At 44.8% G+C, this 21,076-nt stretch overlaps 1 protein-coding gene and 1 long non-coding RNA gene across 2 annotated transcripts in view; one reads left to right on the top strand and one right to left on the bottom strand.

The window, feature by feature from the left end:
- Positions 1-21,076, top strand: part of LOC142802729 (uncharacterized) — a 174,441-nt gene that overhangs the window by 97,667 nt on the left and 55,698 nt on the right. Inside the window, exon 2 of the long non-coding RNA XR_012893970.1 lies at positions 6,361-6,486. This is a non-coding gene — a long non-coding RNA (uncharacterized LOC142802729). The remainder of the gene's footprint in view (positions 1-6,360; positions 6,487-21,076) is intronic.
- LOC119178570 (carbohydrate sulfotransferase 13) lies at positions 2,067-14,595 on the bottom strand. Its single transcript, XM_037429775.2, has 4 exons — positions 14,032-14,595; positions 8,468-8,689; positions 6,371-6,606; positions 2,067-3,802 (listed from the first exon to the last, which is right to left on the bottom strand). The coding sequence occupies exons 1-4, from the start codon at positions 14,212-14,214 to the stop codon at positions 3,328-3,330; spliced, it is 1,116 nt and encodes a 371-aa protein (XP_037285672.2). The 5' UTR covers positions 14,215-14,595; the 3' UTR covers positions 2,067-3,327.

The following is a 21,076-nucleotide window of genomic DNA, read 5'->3' as shown; positions in this document are numbered from 1 at the left end:
CAAATAGTCGTGCGACCACTACTATGCTTGCCGCTGTGAATCAGTTTTTCTTGAGCTGCCTCATTGACTAACAGCGTATAATGATGTAAATGGCTGTTCGCAGACAATGTTGGTGGGTCGTTTATGGATGGTGCAATTACCATGGCATTGCTGTCATAACCACGAGATGATAGCCCTCCTTAGCCGCATTCGTCTGAGCTTATTTAAGTGGTGTTTTGTCACCTGAATAATTCACCTCAAATTTGGCGGCTTTTCTGCCATGTTCAACCAAGATTTTTCGAAGCTAACATTGTGTACCACAGCATATATCGTCCACCAGATCAGGGAGTCCCGTTACTGTCTTAAGCAGAGCCTTAGGCTGCCATAATTAATTAAATTAATTGATTTATTGACTGACTGTACAATTGACCAACTGATTGATTGACTGAATGAATGAATGGCCTACACGGCCAACCGGCGTAATGAATGACCACACATTGACCTATGAATCTGTTACTACAATCCTATGAAATGGGATGACGAGAGGAAATTCCGTTACAATTTGACGACGTTGCGAACGTCTGGTTCGGTACTCAGGAGGGTGACATACAAACCTAGTCTGCGTTAAAGAGAAGTTTCGCGGAACACTGGTCGCTCAGCTGAGAGAAAATGTGTACGGAACATTACTTACGCGCCAATCACTCCACGTCATCTCGGCGAGACTTATTCGAAGCTTTGGTGGTGCCCTGTTGTCACTCTTTGTCAATTTGGCCTTTCTGTAAGTCTGTGCTTTGCTAAGGTTTGGTGGTCTGCCGCTTATATAAATGTTCTGTCATTCATACGGACATAGCGTTTGTAGGAAGATTTAAAATTGAACATAACACGAGGTAAGGTTCAGCATGAAGCTAGTGCTTCGTCAAAACGGCTGGTTCTTGCTCGATCAAGATGTTCGCATTGTCAAAACGCTTGCTTGTTCTGCCCGAGGCATTCCTTTTTTTGTTTTTGGCAACTGTTACTAGATCACTCTGTTTGACATCGGTGGTTTCGCGTTGAACCTAGTAACTTTATTGACATTATCTAATCGAGCCTTAAGAAAAGAAAACATTTTGTCTGCCTAACTGTCACAGATCTTCTAATGAAGGCTTTGAATTCTTACAGTACGGAAGTTCAGGGAGGACATGGAGGTTTGAAGTAATAAGAAATTGTTGGACAGTGAATACGTCTGAAACCAACGTTTGGAGAAGAGGGGTTGTCTGCATCAGAACAGCAATCAGCTTTCTCAAAAGCGTGTTTAAGTACGCTGCTGAAGAAGACATAAGCATGAGAGCAAACTGCCCTTGTTTTTTTTGAAGCCGTTATTAGTTTTTTTTTTTTGTCACTTTGTGTTATGCCCGGAGAGATGGCATTTTATTTTGCAGCGTTCTATGGAGCTTCGTGCATTTTTAATGCTTCTACAAGGTGTGTGGAGATATTCGCGGAAGACAATACGTGCTTCATGAGTTGAATGAGGCAGAGTTCGAAATTTTTTTGTTGAACTTGTAGAGCTTAGTTTATACTAAGCGCCAACCCCAGCTTGTTTCGATGATTCCACTCCCTATATATAGGTATTGTGTTTCACGTTATCTTACCACCTTATCTTTTCTTTCACCTTATCTTAACCATCGAGTGCATGATTTAAAGCCATCACCACCAACACCATCATCGTCGACGTCGTCACCATCATCATCATCATTACCTTTTTGTCTTTCTGCATTGTGTGAGCATGATCATCAAACACCAACAATACAGCTTCGCACTTCCATGTTTGATTTTTCATTCGACTGCTGATAATAGCTTCAAAATAGCAATTTTATGTTATGCTAGTTTTTTTTTTCATCCATCAGCACATTCGTACAAAGGTAAAAATCTGCTATCGCGCTGGAACGTACGCTTCATGCTTTTTTAATAAATTTATGCACCCATGCATCGTCATTGTTTTGAATTTCGCCCAAGGCCACTCACCGATTTCTTGTCAATAGCATGAATGCTGCCACAATAAACAAAAATGTTATGGTAAAAAAATGTTCATGTAACTCAGGACACAAATGATCGGTTGAGTTCTTTATTCAACCACCACGTCTTACATTACACACACTTTATTGTGCTGAGTCTTACTTAACTGAGCTGCAACGAAATTCTCACTGTTTCAGCAAAAGCAAACGTTTGGATGAGTATTTAGTTGAGGCACTGATCGTTCAAGTGCTGTCTTTGGCTTAGCTATATTCGTACATTGTTTGCACTTTCGTTATCGTGACAGTTCCACAATAATATCGGATACAAAAGCTAGATGAGAATGCTTTTAAATGTCGGATAAGCGAGTTTCGCTAGTAACGAGAACACAATTGAAAAAAAAAATTGTACACTAAGCATCTGGGCCATGCTTATCACAAAAAAAATTAAATTACTCAATTTTCATGAGTGCTTGAGACTCGACCAGTTGTTTTTCCTTCAATCTGAGAAACAGCGCATTCAGTTAACTCTCACTCACTTTCTTAACTACTCAATTCAGAAGTTTCAAGGACTCCCCCTGTGAGGAATTCTCTCTCTCCATCCCAAGTCTGCTTGGCAGCAAACTAATTCAAATTCGAGATCATGATTCAGGGGTGTCAGACGTCACAAAAGCGTAAAGTTTAGTGATCATTGTTGTAGTTCCCTCTACCATCACGAGGCAAATCAGTGACGCGCATACGCTTATACTAATAGTTACGTCTCTTCGCTGCAACAATTTTCAATAGGTATACCAAAAGTTGAGCTACTGGGTAGGTTTTATCGTTAAAAAAGTAAGGCGTGAAATCACCGACTTAAAAAGAAGTCTCTTCTCATTTGTCTGTCTTTGCGTGGTTTACTTATTTCAACGATGATCTTTGCCTACTTGAGACACGTTTTAATATATCATAAAAGAACTAAGGAAAAAGCGAAGGTGAAAAACAGGACGCAGGGATGTTCCCTTCGGCTTGTCCTCCCTTCTATCTTGCACGAATTAGGTATGTATCTAGTCAGTGCCACGTGCCAATGAACCCAACTTTCGCTTCTAACAGACTCTTTTCTTAATCTGACTGTTTCCTACGGCTCGCTTTGCGTAGCTCTCCGCTGGCTTCCATGTCATTATTTTGCTCTGTACCTTCTTCACTGAAATGCCTGTACAATACGGAACACATGAACACGCCGCTGACTGCGCGCTGTCACACATGAGCCCTCTTCACTTTCCGATATAACCTGCGAACATTGTCTCTGGGATCTTGCTTGAAGTTGGACACTGAGTAATTTTTTAGCCTGTCATTTTAACATTGCAAGCTATTTCACTCAGTGTTACTTGGGATCAGCTCGTCCGCACGTGAGGTAGCTCCTGAAGTCGTAGCCGAAAAGCTCAAAGTCGTAGAAATATCGCGAGTAAAGTCTCACGACTTGGTCGTGCGAGAGAGTCGCGAAGTAGTCCGCCGTAGACCCCACATTGTGGCCAGTGCAGTTGGCTCCTAATGAACAACCGGTGCTGCTTCTGCGGCTCACGTGGACGCGGCCGAAGCGTGTTCCGTCGATGCCGATCTCGGAGAACAGTAGCGCGAAGTCCCTGTCGGCCGTCTCCAGTTTGCCGACGAAGTCGTAGTCCAGCAGGCAGGGCTGGCAGCGCGAGTAGTACGGCGACCAGTGCTCGTCCCATTCACGAACGGGCGTGCCGAGTATGAAGTCGACGAACTCTGAGAAAGTCGGCGCGCGGTTCTCGGCTTTGACTCCCGGTATCTTCTCCCAGTACACTTCATAGAACCATTTCACCTCTGAACGGGGCCTGCAAGAAAAGGTCATGCATATCCACATCTGACAATTCGTTCGAGTATGGCGCGGTTTTTCAACGTGACGGCTCGTAGCCATTGTTGTGTCGTAAACTTTGCTGAATTGACTTGCGAAATATGCATCTTTATGTGTCTTATACTTACAGACATCAGCGTGAATGTTGTCTCTCTCTCTCTCTCTCTATCTGTGTGCGTGTGTGTGTGTGTGTGTGCGTGTGCGTGTGTGTGCGTGCGTGTGTGTGTGTGTGTGTGTGTGTGTGTGCGGTGTGTGCGGTGTGTGTGTGTAATTTTTGGCCCCTATATATGAAAATAACTAAAGAGCAAATGGGTAGGTCCCGCACCTTCAGAAGGTATGATGGCTCAAGCCAATCTGATACAAATGAAGACGGGAAATGAACAAAAGTATTTATTGAAAAAGAGCGAACTTGTTAAAAAAATCACAGAAAAAAAACTCAATCATTTTGGCGTGTGAGTGCAAGCAATAAATGGATTGGGTTTCCAGGAATCAGCAGGTTGAAATGCATCAGGGGCGTATTTCCCTATTTTCAGTGTTTGTGGTTCATGTGTGTGTGTGTTTGTGTTTGTGTGCGTATGTGTTTGTGTGCGTGCGTGTTCGTGTGCCTTTGTGTTGGGTGGAGGGGTCGTTTCAAGCTAGCATTATGTCGGCAGTTCATCCACTGAAATTGACTGCGGGGCTGGTTCTGAAAAAGCTGAGTGACTCTGTCACAAACGACTCCAATTTTCGGAGCATCCGCGGGCCCCACCTACCAAGGAAGGGCGCTTTTGTGTTGGGGGACGACATCCGGCGACTATAACGACCCAACGTGGCGCCGGCTTGCCTTCCCTGCACCGGTACCGGAAGGGGCACCGGCGATCTAAACAGGGAATATTACTCCCAGATGAGACGGGAGCACGTGTACGCCCCTGAGGCGGTTTGAACTGCATCGGAAGAGCAGTTGACGTATAGACAGCAACAAGTGCGGTCGTCGGTGTCGCGAGTCTCGCGTAGGCGGCGAGCACGGAGTGACCCGCGCAACGTATTGAGACGGCTGCAATTCCGGGCACCCTCGTCGTCTACCAAGCCGGCGAGACCTTCAGCGGCACCCGTCAACTCCCCTACGTGCACCAAGGGCTGGTTTGGTCCGTATGGAACTTTTTATTGTGACTTTTTTTGTTAAAGCGTAAACTTGTTTTAACCAGCCTTTTTTTTAAATATTTGTAGTGTGCGCTGCGTCGCACGTTTAAATTCTAAAGCGCCACCATGATCATTCTGTAATTAATTTCTAGTGTCTCTCTCCTTTGATTTCCATCTTGTTGTTATTTTATTAATGTTCCACATATTTGTCTTTAGTCTGTATCTTTTGTAGTGTTTTTTAGCATATTTTGTTATATAGCTGTTCTTTCCTTTGCGTATCAGTGTTACTCCTCTCTGTTATTTTTCTTAACTCCTGCCTTTGCCAGTGTTCCAATTAAATGCTTGTTTATGTATAATCAAACTCCGTGTCTGCTCTATGAGTTCGTCGGTCAGGCTCATTCATCACCACACGTGCAACCCCGCACGGGTCGGCCAACCCGCAAATAAATTCGAAATGTGCCACTTCGAGGCCTTTCAGGCGTCGCAGGTCGAAGCGTAAAGTGGAAGCCTGCGAGTCTGCCGCACGTCGGTGTTGGATCGGCGGGGCCTCACCCGAAGTGTGTGACAGACTCCCAGGCAGGGTACAAACATCGCTAAGAATGGGACAACGAGAGCACGACGGACAAGGCCCTAAAGAACAAGTCAAGCTTTGACCGTCTCGTCTTTAGCGCTGTTTTTTCCCGTAAACTACAATAGGTTGTTCCCATAACTCCCAACAGTGATTCTAAGTTTATTTTACAGCATCAAATAAAGGTGCTGTCAAGAACTTGATTTGTTGGTCGAGAAGCTGCACCCCCCTCATAGGTAGCATACACCTGGCTAGAAGCTCTTGACGCAATATTTGAGAATACCTGTCTACAATATGCTCACACGTACACCAGATCCAACGATACTATATTCGAACTAGGGATCTTCATCCTACGATACCACCTGGATACAGTTATTTGCTTATGAGCCCGGCCATTAATTCCTACTCATGTATCCTGTCAACTGCGTCATTGTAATGACCGTAACAGAGGCAACGCCCGAACCTTTGCCCAGCTCTTTGTTTGTTTGTAGCCTTGAATCTATGACACATTCGCACTCTGGGAGATTGGCCAAGAAAGCACATAGTATGCTTATCTTATGGACGGTAACTGCACTAATGCTTACAAAAAAAGAAAATAAAAGGATATAGATACTGTCGTCCTAACTCTTCATTTGCCAGCTCTGTCCTCGCGCTAGCCGAGCCCGGGCCCCATTGCCACTTCTCCTCATCGCACAAGCCTCAATTTGTATACGTGATCGATTATGCCAAAGCGCAAACTTTCTAAACTAAATCAACAACAATAAACTTAGCATTCTGAGTGACCGCAGCGATATCCCAGTCACAGGAATGCCACAGCCACAATATACATGAGTATTAATTGCCATTTTCAGGGAGACGTGCCTGAGTGCCTTGTCGATGTACGCCGAGACGAGCCTGTCAAAAGGGTGCCGTACGAAGAGGGCCTTGAAGTAGTTTCTCCCACCGTTCTGCATGAACAGAGTGCGTGGACCAACCCGGTAAGTCTGACGGTGGAAGGCTCGGTGTAGCTTGTCCCAGGTTGTCATGCTGTCATTGGAAGTGTTGGCCTTTACGCTTAGCAGATCGCGGAAGAGAGTCTTCATGCTAGTAGAAGCCACCTGCACGATATGCGTAAGAGCGAATTAGCCACACCTCTTGAGGTCATAAGGAATCTGCTGCGGCAGTTGCAGAATTTACTTAATATCTGCTTGAACCTAATGAAAAAAAAAAAAACTCAAGGCCTGTCACAGCGAAAGCTGGAAGGGCGGCCTTTCAAATCCTTTTTTAAATGACATTTAGGTAACTATCATGCACATTCACATGGTACCCACTGCGCCATTAGTCACTGTATAGTAAGTAGGCGTTCACTATGCCATCCATCGTCCTTCTTCGGAGAAGCGTGGTACCTGCTGCAGACTTGCAATGAAGTTTGTGCAATTTTTGTGCTGTGGTTGACGACAATGAAAAATTCTGACACAAGCTTTTGTAATCCCCACAATCTCCCATAGTGGACATGTGACACAGTTAATATATGAACAAGATCAAGCTCTTCTAAACTAACGGTTAGAGCATTCGACGACCCACTCTTTGTGCAGTTCGCATTATGTGACACCTGATTGTTCTTTTGCTGTACTGAAACGCTTTATTACTCATATTCACGCGAATCTTTCCCGACATCAAGCCTGCTAAGGCCAGTTTGCAAAGAAGTTTCAACCACCAGCTCGGCTTATTGGTGGAATACTGGGCTGGTGCGCAGGGGACCCGGGTTTAAATTCCATAGTGTCTTTGGTGTTTTTGTTTACCATTTTTTTATTTCTTATTTCGTGCGATAGTGGTTACGGACACCGGCGGCGACGGCGGACAACTACGGCAGGCACGTGAACTGTGTTGTGATCTCATAACAGCGTTCACTGTAAAACAGAAACTGCAGATACAACACGCTTTGTTGCCATCTACACTCAAGTAAGCTTCCTTGTATCTTCGTGTATCACCCAACGCTAAGATGCGCCATGCACGATGCCGTATGTCTTCCCGGGGCCTCCTCCATTCAATTTTTGTGACGTAAGTGAACTTATATGACGCCAACAATGTACAAGATGATGTCTAACGATGCTTCTTCAAAGGCCATCTTTAGTTAGGCTGACACCTCAATTAGAGTCTGAACTAGAAGAAAATTGTGAATCGGAAGTGAAAACTGAATTATGTTAGAAGACAAAAGGAAGACACAGAAAATTAACCTGATCAACCAGAGATGCATGTTCTGAAATGTAGTCCACCGAAAATTACGTTTCGAAAGCTACATACAATCGCGTTCAGTGTGCTGAACTGTTTTTTTTAAGTGTGTCGTGTTTGGTTGGACATGAGTAGCAGCACTACCAAGCACAGTAATCAAAAATCGAAGCTTCACTTTTTTGAAAAGCACACTAGGACACCATCCACGTGTCTTTGCTTATGAAAACCTACCGATTCACAAGCGACCGAGTGCTGAACCACCATCAATATACTTTAGACTCGCCACAGCTACAGCTACATTCGAAAACATTCAGAAGAGGTTGGCTATAATTTCAGGTCTGGTGGTTTTATGCCACGTATTTCTCACAAAGTGGGGGCATATTAGGCGACCATGTACTTCGTTCTGCCGAGCACCAGGCCGGAAGTGCGCGTGTGGCCAGTTACCAGTAGGCATCCGGCGGCAGCAATTCTCTGCCTCCCATAGCAGTGGCGTATGCTCGACTGTTACGTCAAGGCTGCGGTTGGTTGAAATGCACCCAAGGGCCTCGCAGAACCTTATGGGACCACCTTTCCATATGAGCACCCAAAAACATTCGTGTCAGGTGGATGTACTTCTATTGTCTATTAGCAAAAAGCGGTGGGTTCCTGGTCGGCACTGGGAATCTAAACCAGCAACTATCGCAGGTAAACGGACGTTCTACCGTGTAGCCACAACCGTGGTCCTACGCAAACCACAGTACTACGCACCTTTGATATGAAGCAGAAGGCGAATGATCGTGCTCTGTCGATGAAGATGGGGCACTGTTCTGGAACGCAGTACGTGCTCTTGTTCCGGGGCGTCGGTAGGTTGATGCCCAAGCCATCGGTTGGCCTGTGTAGCTCCTCGCAGGACGCATAGCGCTGGCATACGTTTCGAATCCTCATAGAACGCGACACTACGCCATTCGTCATGGCCTGTTCGACGCCAACCTGCGGAAAACATGAGAGAAGAGTGCATTATCTAAAGCAATAAAGAGCTTATGTCGGACAGCAAATTCGTTAAGGTTATAGGAAAAACATGGACAGAGAAACATACCTTTCCAACACTAGCGAGAACATGTGTTCTGTATTGAAATATTGTATTCTCTACCCCAACCCTCCATTGTAATGCCCTTGGGCACTGTGGGTACTAGGACAAATAAATAAATAAATAAATAAATAACCGCAGGCTGCAGCCTGAAACATTTCGTCGCTCAATAATTGTTGATCACATTGTCAACGTTCCCTTAAAGATATGCAACAATGAGTAAAAAAATTCGGGAGATCCCACGTACCTTGAGAATCGATGTTATGCGTAGCATGCGGATGCAAGGTGAATGTGTTTAATTTTTTTTATTGAGCGAGACATTATGAAGTGGGCGCTCAATCTGTTTTCAGATCCACACAGACACATACTTTAAACAGCCACATATGTGTTATATTAGCAGTTGTTTCCAGTTGCGTAACGATTCAAACAGACACATGTATATTAGCAACACCAGAAGCGGTAAGCTGATATTAAGCGCTGGTGTTTGCGCTGGTGATCACAATATTTGTGGCCCTCAACAATGCTACACAAACCAACTTAGTGAGTGGCACCTAACTATAATTGACGTTAACCCGACGTGATGGCTGTATCACAGAAATACATATGTAATATTTATTAAAAATTGGGGGACTCTTAAGCTTTGCCTTTGAGAGTTGAACGCAATAGCGATATTCTGTTCCTAGTGCGTACTTCAAACACTTAGTGTATGAAATATTTTCAAACTTGCGATGCCCCACTGCGTGGCCTTAAGGGTGCAAGCGTGTGTGCCTTTTGTAGTAGGTGACTGGCTTTAAACGATGATGTCATTATTATAATCCCTTCTCACATTCAATGGCAATGTACGCTTGCACCACACATTATTACGGCAATATTTCATGCCGTATATATACTGCGAAGCATGTATACAAGACGCGTGTGTTTTCTGAAGCATGACAGTTATTTTCACTGCATGTCCAAGCAAAGAAAGGTATTTTCACTGTTTTGATAAGCAGAAGTGTGGCTGTGTAAACTGACAGAATACCCACAAGGCAGTATTAAAAAAAGCGTATTAACGGTCATAGAAGTAACAAGAAAGAATGAATGTGTTCCTTCATGGTCAGAAAGGGCATAGAAGCCCTACTTACTACGAAGGAGTTTTAAGGCGTGATGTGCTTTAGTATAGTGCTTGACGGTCGTGGTAATTATTCTGCAATGTTCGATGTGTATTGCAATATGTTTACCTCGTCCTCCTGTATGGGAAGTTTAACCAGAAATAAAGAAAAGTAGGTGGGGCTGTGTAGAAGAACATCAGCTTGCCACGCAAACGACCTGGGTTCGATTGATTGAGTGATTGATTTATTGATTGGTTGTTATGTGGGGTTAAACGTCCCAAAACCACCGTCTAATTATGAGAGACACCGTAGTATAGGGCTCTGGAAATTTCGACCACCTGGGGTTCTTTAACGTGCACCCAAATCATAGCACCCAGGCCTACAGCATTTCCGCCTCCATCGAAAATGCAGCCGCCGCAGCCGGCATTCAATCCCGCGACCTGCGCGTCAGCAACCGAGTACCTTAGCCACTAAACCACCGCGGCGGGGCCGACCTGAAGCCGAACCCCACACATACCAGGAACTTCTCATTATTTATTTTATTTGCATCTTTCTCAATTTTTTTGTTTGGTTACGCGAACATGGCTGATTTTTTCGCTCTCATCCAACGACGCCGATGCCGACACCGACCTCAGAATTTATGAGAAACGAGCTCTTTTATGCTATCGCGTTAAATTTTGACAGCCAGTACTGGAACCAGAATTGACGTTTCACGAATAATAAGGTCTATTTGAAATGTATATAGTTCCGAGAGCTGGCTTGGCTCTATGGTAGAATATCTGATCGCCAAGCAGAATGCTAGGGTTTGAGTCCTGTTGGTACAATGACATTTACTTATTGCATTCGTCCGGTTAACCCTGCCCTCGCCAGCTTTTTCTTTACGCTCATGCGTTGAAATTACCATATGTGTTCGGGCCGTTTTTAGGTAGATATAAAATGTCCATCAACAGGGGCACATACCCGCCCCCCGGTTGTGTTTTTTTTAACGCATTTGATGGCGTACGTGACGAGATTGTGACATGAATGTCATGACCAGTTCGTCGTATTAGTTCCTATTAGTTATACCATCTTACTTTCCCGCGCGATTTGGTGTACCCCAAGTTAAGGGAGTGATTATGAGAGCACCAGACGTAGGCGGATAGATAGATAGAAGCTGAAAAGCCTCGCAGAGCGCAAAAAAAAATGCTTCACATTTAAAAACAGGAACAAGAGTATAGAGCAAAGAGCAGTAACAAAGAATGTACTATATGCACTGTTTCGGAAATCTCCTTCTTCTATAGTTACGATGTTTCTGTGCATGATTTCTTTCTAGATACGTATGACCTAAGAAGACGATATGCGCTAAAGAGCGCGCATACCTTGAAGACGGGGTTTCAAACAGCTGGCTCATCGTACTCTCACTAGCGGCTCGCACGGGACTCTCTTTGTTTCATATAAAAAACAATAATCATGTTCGTGAGTTGAACCGGCGTGACTGATTTCAAAGATTTTTCTCTTTGAGGCATCTTGTGCGCGGTAACCGTGTGTTGATACATAACCTTTAAACAAAACTCGAAATTGGCGTCCAGATTTCGATCATTTTGTAGACCATTATCAGACGGGCTATCGAATCCGCATATAAGATACGGAGAAGGCTTTTTGAATGACACAGCCAGCTGAAGTATCGTACAGCTGCCTGCAGCGCTGCTCGCGATTCGATGGGCGAGAAATGCTTGAGGTCCGTGTGCTGTGCGTTGTCTGGGCACGTCGAAGAACTCCAGATGGTTGAAACTTGAGGAGGCCCTCCACTGAATCGTGCCTCTTAACGATATCGTTGGTCTGGCATGTAAAACCCCAGATATCATTATTAGTCATATCACCAACTCGTGCGAGTATTGTCGTAATAGGGTCACGCTAGCGTACATTCTGCGGAAATGTCCAGCACTAATTGGTAAAATCACAGATGCGGGCACCAATGAGGACATTCGGGAACGTCGGCGGACCACGCTATAGACTCAGCTTAGGATTAAATAACCAACTCTGGGTGATCCACCAGGCTGAGGAAGCTGCTGAGAGAGATTGTCTCTCGGCCGACTCCTTGGTGGGAACCCAGCCCCGGTAACCTGCAGGAACTGAATAAAGTTGTTCACTCATTCACTTGTCTGATAACACCCTCTTGTGTCTGCAGCAATTTTCACCACGAGTGTACGTTTAGTAAGAAGCTCTATGGCGCACTTTTAATCAGTTCGTGTTGCACATTAATCCAGTATATTATCTCCTTCAGGCGCGAATTATGGTGAACTCTCTGCAAATGCGTCAAATTCGCACAGTATATGAATCCAAAGTATTCAATAATACATTCCAAGCAAAAAAAAAAAGGAATGCGTTTAATGAAATATCTAATAATTCTTCAATCATTCAGCTTTAATAATTGCTTAAAAGGAACAAAATATGATGTCTAAAAGGCATGCACAATTCGTTTTTGTTTTTTGGTTGTATGTGCTGCTTGCGATCATTGCGGCCGCGATGAAACAATAGAGCACGTTCTCTGTCACTGCCCTCGTTACAGCGTGCAAAGATGACAGACCCTTGTCAGAACAGCCAGTGCTCGAAAGCCGACATGATCTGTCTTCGCACAGAAAATCAATGAAGGCCGTATTGAACTTTTTGCGTGGTAGTGGCCTGTTGATCACTTTTTCTTTTTTGCGCGTATGTTTCGCTCTTCACTTCCTTTCTCATCTTTCTTCCCGGGCCATACCCTTTTCTCTTTGTGCAGGGTAGCAAACCGAATGCTCCAATTTCTGGTTAACCTCTTTGCTTTTCTTTCATTTATTCTCTCTCTCTCTCTCTCTCTTGGTTGTATTCGTTTCGAGCTAATTAAAAGAATACTGTCGATGTTTGTCCCGAAACGCAGCACGTGGAACGATCGTCAAACATGGTAGCGTCTTCAGCGAAGTGATCCTCTAGTGCGAGGGGCAGTACATTGAAGTTTAATGACCGGGATAGTTGTCCACTATGGAAGCAGGTACGCGCAGACTGTGTTTCAAGCCTTTTGAAAACAAAAAAGACAGGCAGCGCGTTATGCGCCTCCCAAGTTGCTGTGCACAATCGTACACACGGCCACTGAAGGAGTTTTTGAAGGTGGTGACATGGTCTTGATAAGCAGCGTAACGTAGTTATCTAATCGGCTCGGCACGGCACGAACCATGATTCAGTCGCCTATCTGCTTATACAGAGCATCTTCTTGTGTGACGAAAAAAAATTAGCTGACTCATCTTTCGTCGAAAACTATCTTCCCTTGACTCATATGGCTAGGTTTCGTCATCCAGTCTTTTTTGCTTTGTGCACCACGTGCACCGTAAACTTTCTTTTCATCTTTATCAGTCAAACCCAAGCCGGAAGGCGGCCATTGATGTACATCAAATGCAGTTCCCAGCTCGGTGCTCCGCTGCAGACCCGATTGTCTAGGGATGGAATCCCTGTCGCAGCGGCCGTGATTCGATGGAAGCCATGTGCTAGAGACCCGCGTACTTAGATTTAGGGGAACGCTAAAGAATACCAGATGATTAACATTTCTGGATACGTCTACTACTGCATACCTTATTTTATGTGGGGGTTTCGGGACGTAAAGTTTCAACAATTCTTATGCGTTGTGAGCTCAAGAACGTCAAACAGACATCAATACACACCAACTCTTGTCCACACAGACATTGATCCACACCGATCCATCAATCCACACCGCATACCCTGGGTGCCGACTGTGTCTTCCAGCATTTGAGCCTGCAGTCGCGGTCGTAGGTACTAACTAGCTCACTAGCTCTTGGTAATTGTCGCTGTATTTTGTACCGTAGTACATTCCCGTACTCTATAGCACGAATTGTGCGCAAAGAGACTGAACATCAGAGACTGAACAGTGACAGAAGCTGCACGTCATTAATAATTACTTGGATTTAACATCCCCAAACTACGATATAACGATGGGGTCGTTGTAGTGAAGGGCTCAGCAATTTCGACCTTTTGGAGCTTTTTTACATGTACCTTAATCTAAGTATATGGACCTCCAGCATTTGTGCCTCCTTGGACAATGCGACCGTCACGGCCGGGATTCAATCTCGTGACCTTTGGGCCAGCAGTCTATACCATAACCACTAGACCACCATGAAAGCTGCACATACCTGCTGGGCAAAGGTATCTTCATGGCAAGGACACAATGACGAGACTTGATTGGGCTCCATGAGGAATTGCACCGTCATGATCATAATCACGATTAGCAGGGCTGACGCCAACGCGAGAGAAGTAAAGCGCGTGAACGCGCTCGTGATAGTCACAGGGGCGCGAAACTGCGCGCGAAGCACCATGTCTTCACGTTCACTGGTCTTACGAAACTGTGGAGCCTTCTTCACTGCCTCGTGCCGTTCCCTGTTGTTCAAAAAGTCCCGAGTCCAGATCCTCTGATGTCTCGGTGACGAGACACAAGGCGAGAACGGAAAGCACCGGAAAACCAAACAGCAATGCAAAGAACTGAGCCGCCTTTACTGCCTTTACTCCTCCTTATCGGCGGCTTTACTTTATTGCATCGGCGATTAAGTATAACTGAAGCACGCTCGGCTGTGACGAAGCTCTGCTGCGATTGGTCACCGCGCAGATAGTCGATGCTATAGCGCTATCGCACCGTTATCACCGATCGGAGCCAGTCAACCATACTAAGGCAAGCGCGGCGACCGAAACTGAGAAGCTGATGCCGGGGCCGGCTGCAGTGTCTGTCGAATATCTGGTGCTATTCGACTCGACGATGGTTGCCGCATGCTGCGTTTCGGTGGTCGACCAAAGGTATCGTGTTAACGCGTGTACCTTGGAATAGTGCGCTTCTTTCTTGCATCTAACGTAACAATAGCAATATTGTTTATGTTGTGGCTCGTTCTCGGATTTGTTTCTGTCAGTGATGCATCTTGGGAAACCGCTCCTCGGGCTTCAATATGGCGAAACTGTCAGGACGTTTTTTTATATTAATGTGTGGTTTAACGTCCAAAAACCACCATATGATTATGAGAGACGCCGTAGTGGAGGGTTCCGAAAATTTCGACCACCTGGGGTTCTTTAACGTGCACCCAAATGTGAGCCCACGGGCCTACAACACTTCTCCGCCTCCATCGCAAATGCATTCGCTGCAGCCGCGATTCGATCCCGCGACCTGCTGTGTCGGAACGTTATTACTGTGTTTAAAGCAAACCAGCTTCCGTGATGTCCACAAGGTGGAAAGAGGTGCTTGAAACGAAAAATGTTGACTCCTATTTGCATCGTGAAGTTAGGAAGAAATACGTCTTACGCGAAGTTGGAATACATACACGAAATGACACTAAGTTAGAGCGCCTCATGGCTGCTATTGTAGAAAAATTGGTCCTGGACTCGGGCTGGATGCCGGCACCAACAAATTTCAGGGATGGATGGTCCGCCGATTGACCTCATCAGGAGGCTGACAGTCTTATTGCTTCTTTTCTCTTCCTGTTCTATTCAGTTATTTTCATGAGATAAAGAGTGGATAATCTTTCAACTAGACCTCGTGCTCAACACCATAGTTTCGGTATTTTTGTTGCTTAGCGCCAAAAAATTGTCTGGCGGATCACTTACTATAGCCATGAATGCTGTAGACTATGAGGATCGTTTAGTTTTGTCGCTAACGATGCACTGCTTGTCATAATTCGAGTCATTTGTCGTAGCTTTTAGAAAGGGTCGGCGATCGAGTTAGTCTATTGTGTAATCAGGAAGTTTATGCATACGAGAAGTGCGCCCGTCGTTGACGAATTGCCAATTTCCTCGCCTTGGAGGGGGGCTCTAATTTATCGTTGCTTGGCTGGTCAGTATTGTCGATAACATTGATGGTCAGAGGCATGATCAGCGACGACGAGGTCAGTGGTCAGTTTGTCATCGGCTCCTCTCATAAGTCATCCTGCCAGCAGACGTGCCCGCCCAAGATGCAAAAAGAAAAAAAGTGTCGGTATATATAGTTCTTTCTGTTTTTAACTTTCACTGGGTTTTTGCTCTCTCTCTCTCTCTCTTTGTCTGTTTCAGTCACCAATTTCCTTCCTCGCGCAGAGTAGCAAGTCAGCGATATACACACGCCGGCTAAATTCTCTGCCTTTTATTTATTTATTTATTTATTTATTTATTTATTTATTTATTTATTTACGAATGCGGCTGTCTCAATTATTGAGACCTAGCAGGAGTGGATACAAATGCTCAACACAGGAAAACTACATTTAGCAAAATACATGATTACGTGACTCTTTTTTAGAAAAATCGCTGAGCTTCGAGTCTGTGCATAGATCCTTCAAGCTCATTCCATAGATTCACGGTTCGCGGAAAAAGGAAAACTTAAAACAATTAGAATCAGCTCTAAAGGGATCAGCTCTATTTAAGTGATCGAAACTTTTATTAAAGAACTTTCTCTCTGTCCTTTAATTATTCAAAGGCAAATTATGCGGGCCTCAGCAGAGCAAACTTAATTTCAGCACATAATACGCGTGAATGAGATCTCTATGAACTGTCTTGTAAAGTGGCATGCGGCGTAGAACAGATAAAGAACGTGTAGAAAGATGAAGTATTCAACGTACAGAAGTGGGAACTTTCAACACTGAAATTTTCGCGGCGAGCGCTGCACTGGCTAAGGATGAGCGAAGTCACGTGGCTTATTGAGAGTCGTGTTGCGCGTGCCCGAAAAGTAGTGACGTCACACGGGGCACAGCTGGCGTGCCGGAGAAGGCCTGCATACTCCTGGAGTGACAAGTCACTAGTGTGATGACGCTTTACTCACGTGAGGTCACTCGCAGCCCGTTTGTTCGTCAGTAGCTCAAGCTACGTATATCCTGGCATAGCCGAGCTAAACCTCTACTAAGTTTTATTCCCATATATCATCATCATCATCATCTCCACCACCATCATCATCATCAGCCTCACTACGCCCACTGCAGGACAAATGCTTCTCCCATGTTCCGCCAGTCAACTTGGTCCTGTGCTCGCCACTGCCAATTTACACTTGCAGACTTAATCTCACCTACGCGCCAAACTTAATGTCTCCCCCTCACCCGCTTGCCAATTCTCTTGAAATTTAGTCGGCGATCCTCAATGACCAGCGGTTATCTTGGCTTCACGCTACGTGCCCGACCCGTGACCATTTCTTCTTCTTGATTTCGACTATGATGCCCTTAACAACAGTTGTTAACAACAGTTGGGCCATCTTTTCAATTCTCCAGGTTTCTGCTCCGCCGTTAAGTACCGGTGACATGCAGCTCGTACCTTCCTCTTGAGGGATAGTGGCAATCTACCATTCGTGATTTGAGAATGCTTGCCGAATATGCTTCACCCCGTTCTTATTCTTCTAGTTACTTCACTCTCGTGGTTCGGCTCTGCATGCGGTTACTACCTACCTCATAAGCAGGTGTACTCTTTCACAACTTCAAGTGCACTGCTATCCATCTCGAAGCGCTGTTTTCTTCCGAGGTGGTTGTACATTACTTTCGTTTTTTGTATATCATTTTAAAACCTACCTTTCTTCTTTCGTTGTCTAATTCGGTCATCAAAAATTGCAATTCGTACGTCCTATGAGTTACTCTAAAATGCAAGTCAAAGGCGAAGCGCAGGTTACTAAGATACTCTCTATTGACTCGTATAAATATCATTGCGGAGAGTGTATCCCCTTCGCTTACATCCTTCTTTATCGGTATTCTGTTCCTTTCTTTGTGGATTACTATGGTGGTTGGAGATTCGCTGTAGATCTCTTCCTGGATATTCATATATGCCTCATTGACACCCTGATTTCGCAGTGTCTGCTTGACTGCTGATATTTCTACTGAATCAAATGCCTTCTCATATTCTGTGAAGGCTATGTATAATTGTTGGGCGTATTCTGAGTGTTTATCTATCACCTGATTGATAGTATGAATGTGGTCGATTGTTTTGCCCAAGAGCAATAAAATGCAAATCCAACACATTTCTTTTGAAGGCAGCTTTGTGGCCCGTGGCCGCATACATGTTTCGAACCGACCCTATCTCAACCCCCGCCAACGCGATCCTCACAGGCACACATAGCGCCATAGCCGTGAAAACACCTGAGCATCCTTTAGGAATATCGCGTGAGTAGTGGCGCCACAGATCTCTGTGGGTACTCTACTGAGAAGCTATTTTTACGCGCCTAACTTCCCTTAACCAATATAGCTAATCGTTTTGCAAGTACGCTTTCTTAAAGATAAGGACCATTTTATGAGATTTCGCATATAAAGTGTTAGTAAAGGAAGAAAGCTTGAATCGCAGCGTTGATCGAGACGCTGACGCCTTGTTTACGACTATGCTGCTCTTAAGTATACGCCATCTTGGTTCGGTAAGACGAAATTTCGTGAAGAGTGACGCTTACTGCGTCCGCAAATCGCAGAAAGTTTTTCTTTTTATTTTCCTGCTTTTATTTATTTTATAGGTTGTTACGTTTAACTAAGTGATTGATATGTGGTGTTTAACTTCCCAAAACCACGATATCTTTATGAGAGATGCTGTAGTGGAGGGCTCCGGAAATTTTGACCACCCGAGGTTTTTTTAACGAGCACCCAAATCTTAGCACACGGGCTTAATATGAGCACACGGATACTCAATAATTATATGAAGCTCTTCGCAAGAGTACGCAAGCTGGTCTCGTGCGGATGCTGTAGAACGTATTGCATGAAAGCCATCGTTCATAATAATAAAAATTCAGGTTATTTACATACCAGTTTCATGTCGCCGCTCAGGAAACTCATAGCTTGTACGGACATGTACGCGCGTAACATTTTTCCACACATATATATATATATCATATATATATATATATATATATATATATATATATATATATATATATATATATAGCGTTTCCGCAATAACTGCGTTTCCTGTAATAATCTTTCATGGTTCATTGAGGTAGCCGATAAATAACCACTCAGTTTCCTTGCACATTTTGGACGTAAAAATGGTAGGTCTAAGTCATGCGGTTTGTAATGTACGACCAGCTGGACACCCATCGTACGTTTACAAACGAAACACAGCGAGTCGTACGCCCGTTTGCTGCAACTGACATGCTCCGCTGGGATGATCGAGGAAGTGAATCAATCGACCTTGCGGTTTGGTACGCCCCGTCGCGAGGCTTTAGACGAGGAAGATAACAAACAAAACATTAACACACGAAAGATGGTTGTTATAACATGGGGAGTCGCGCTATAACACACACAGACACACACACATAAACACACACACACACACACACACACACACACACACACACACACACACACACAAGTAAAGAAGAAAATGAACAACAATAACGCAGGTAGGTCGAGAAAAGAAATGAAAAAAAATGCGAGGCGGAAGCAGCACGGCAATCCACTGTCGTGCGTTGGAGGAAATACGTGACACGTTTGTAAGTGCCGGGATTGATGATTCTTGTTGACAGGTCTGCAAGCGGGCAGTTGAGACGGAAAACTTGGCCACGGTGTCACGTGTGTACATCGGCTGAATGCCGCCCGACAGGTAACTTTTAATAACAGCCCGTGGGAAGGCAACACGCAGTGAAGGTAGCGAAACAACAAGGAGAAATCGTCCGAGGGCAAACTGAAGAGAAGAAAAAGAAACTAAGGAAAAAAAGTGGAAGTTGCGAAGAGAAGACGACTCGCCGCATGTGGGGGTCTCACCCACAACAGCATTGAGCTTGCATCCACCACAAGGTTTAACTTCACCGTCACCTTCATCTTCAACGGGAACACTTTCACTCTCCTCTTTTTTTCACCCCCTCACAACACTGAGTAGCAGGGCAGAAAACTCATTTGAGCTGACCTCTCATGTTTTCCGTCATTATGAATCTCTCTGCGTGGCATGTCCGTAGATCATTCCAGCAGTGGTGCTTGCAGTGATTGGTAACGTCCTTGGAGGCCTAGTCTTTGAAAGTACTGAGAAAACCGTACTGCGGAATGACGTTGAATGGCTGCCGTTGCTTCGAGTAATCTACGAAGCAGGGAGCAAATGGACAATGGCAGGTTGTAAGCAATCTATCTGATACCACTACCCCTTTCCTTTCACAATGAATTACACTTAACCTTCGCTACGGTCTGTGACTCTCAGTTGTGAGGTATACGGTTAATTTAACACCCTCTCAAACACCTGCAGTAGCTTCTTGCACAATGTCATCTGGTTTCTATGAAGACTGGAGAACGGCTAAGAATGAGGCGACAGTTCTTTATAATGACTCCAGCTATCCCTCCTTTTTTATGTTATTAGAAAGGTCATCTTAGAGAGACAGATATAGTGGTGTAAATCTATAAAGACCACAAGGGGGACATACATCTTGCAATAGCGCCCATTTTTTAGGCGCGAAGCAGCTCATGGCGAAGCTCAACCCGGCGTGCGTAACTACCTTTACTGCGCATGCGCAACAGCTGGTCCAAGCACTGCCAGAACGCGTTCACGCGCTGGCGTGTTCCAGCCTGCGTAAGGGGCTGGGTAAGACTATGTGGCCTCTCCCCCTTACACTTTCTCAGGAATCACGTGATGGCGTTGGGTAGATTATGCAGACGTGCGATCAACCAACGCGTTGTATCCTAGCCAGAACGCCCTGGAACGCGCTAGCGCATTCAGACCAGCGTCAGTGGTTGTGTAAGAGCCGCGGTGCGCATGGCCCGAGCTACTTTGCATTTCTGCTTTGCATGGCCTCATGGTCGCCTTTAGCGGGAGATGGTGTGATTTTTTTATGCATATGGTATATTTTAAATCATATAAAATTAAAGTTGTTTATGGACGTGTAGTCCCGTCGCGGTGGTCTAGTGCCTAAGGTACTCGGCTGCTGACCCGCCGGTCGCGGGATCGAATCTCGGCTGCGGCGGCTGCATTTCCGATGGAGGCGGAAATGTTGTACGCCCATGTGCTTAGGTTTGGGTGCCCGTTAAAGAACCACAGCTGTTCGAAATTTCCGGAGCCCTCCACTACGGCGTCTCTCATAATATTATGGTGGTTTTGGGACGTTAAACCCCACATATCAATCAGTAAATCATATCAATCAATGTATTGACATGTAACAATAGTAATAATAATAATTATTATTATTAATATTACTATTAGTATAAACGAGCATGAATATCAGCACCTTATCAGAAGAAATAGCACTGAGTATCTATGAGTATATAAGCGACATCACATAGCAAAGTATAC

The sequence above is a fragment of the Rhipicephalus microplus genome, chromosome 1 (assembly GCF_043290135.1).
Source record: "Rhipicephalus microplus isolate Deutch F79 chromosome 1, USDA_Rmic, whole genome shotgun sequence".
NCBI classification, from domain to species: Eukaryota; Metazoa; Arthropoda; class Arachnida; order Ixodida; family Ixodidae; genus Rhipicephalus; species Rhipicephalus microplus.
This window is presented reverse-complemented; position numbering and strand designations above follow the sequence as displayed.

Excerpts from the sequence above, each read along its gene's own strand:
- LOC119178570 (XM_037429775.2), bottom strand. The coding sequence starts at position 14,214 with ATGGTGCTTCGCGCGCAGTTTCGCGCCCCTGTGACTATCACGAGCGCG. Across the intron at positions 8,690-14,031 it reads AAGATACCTTTGCCCAGCAG|GTTGGCGTCGAACAGGCCAT; the intron begins GTATGTGCAGCT and ends TGTTTTCCGCAG. Across the intron at positions 6,607-8,467 it reads CCTTCTGCTTCATATCAAAG|GTGGCTTCTACTAGCATGAA; the intron begins GTGCGTAGTACT and ends CATATCGTGCAG.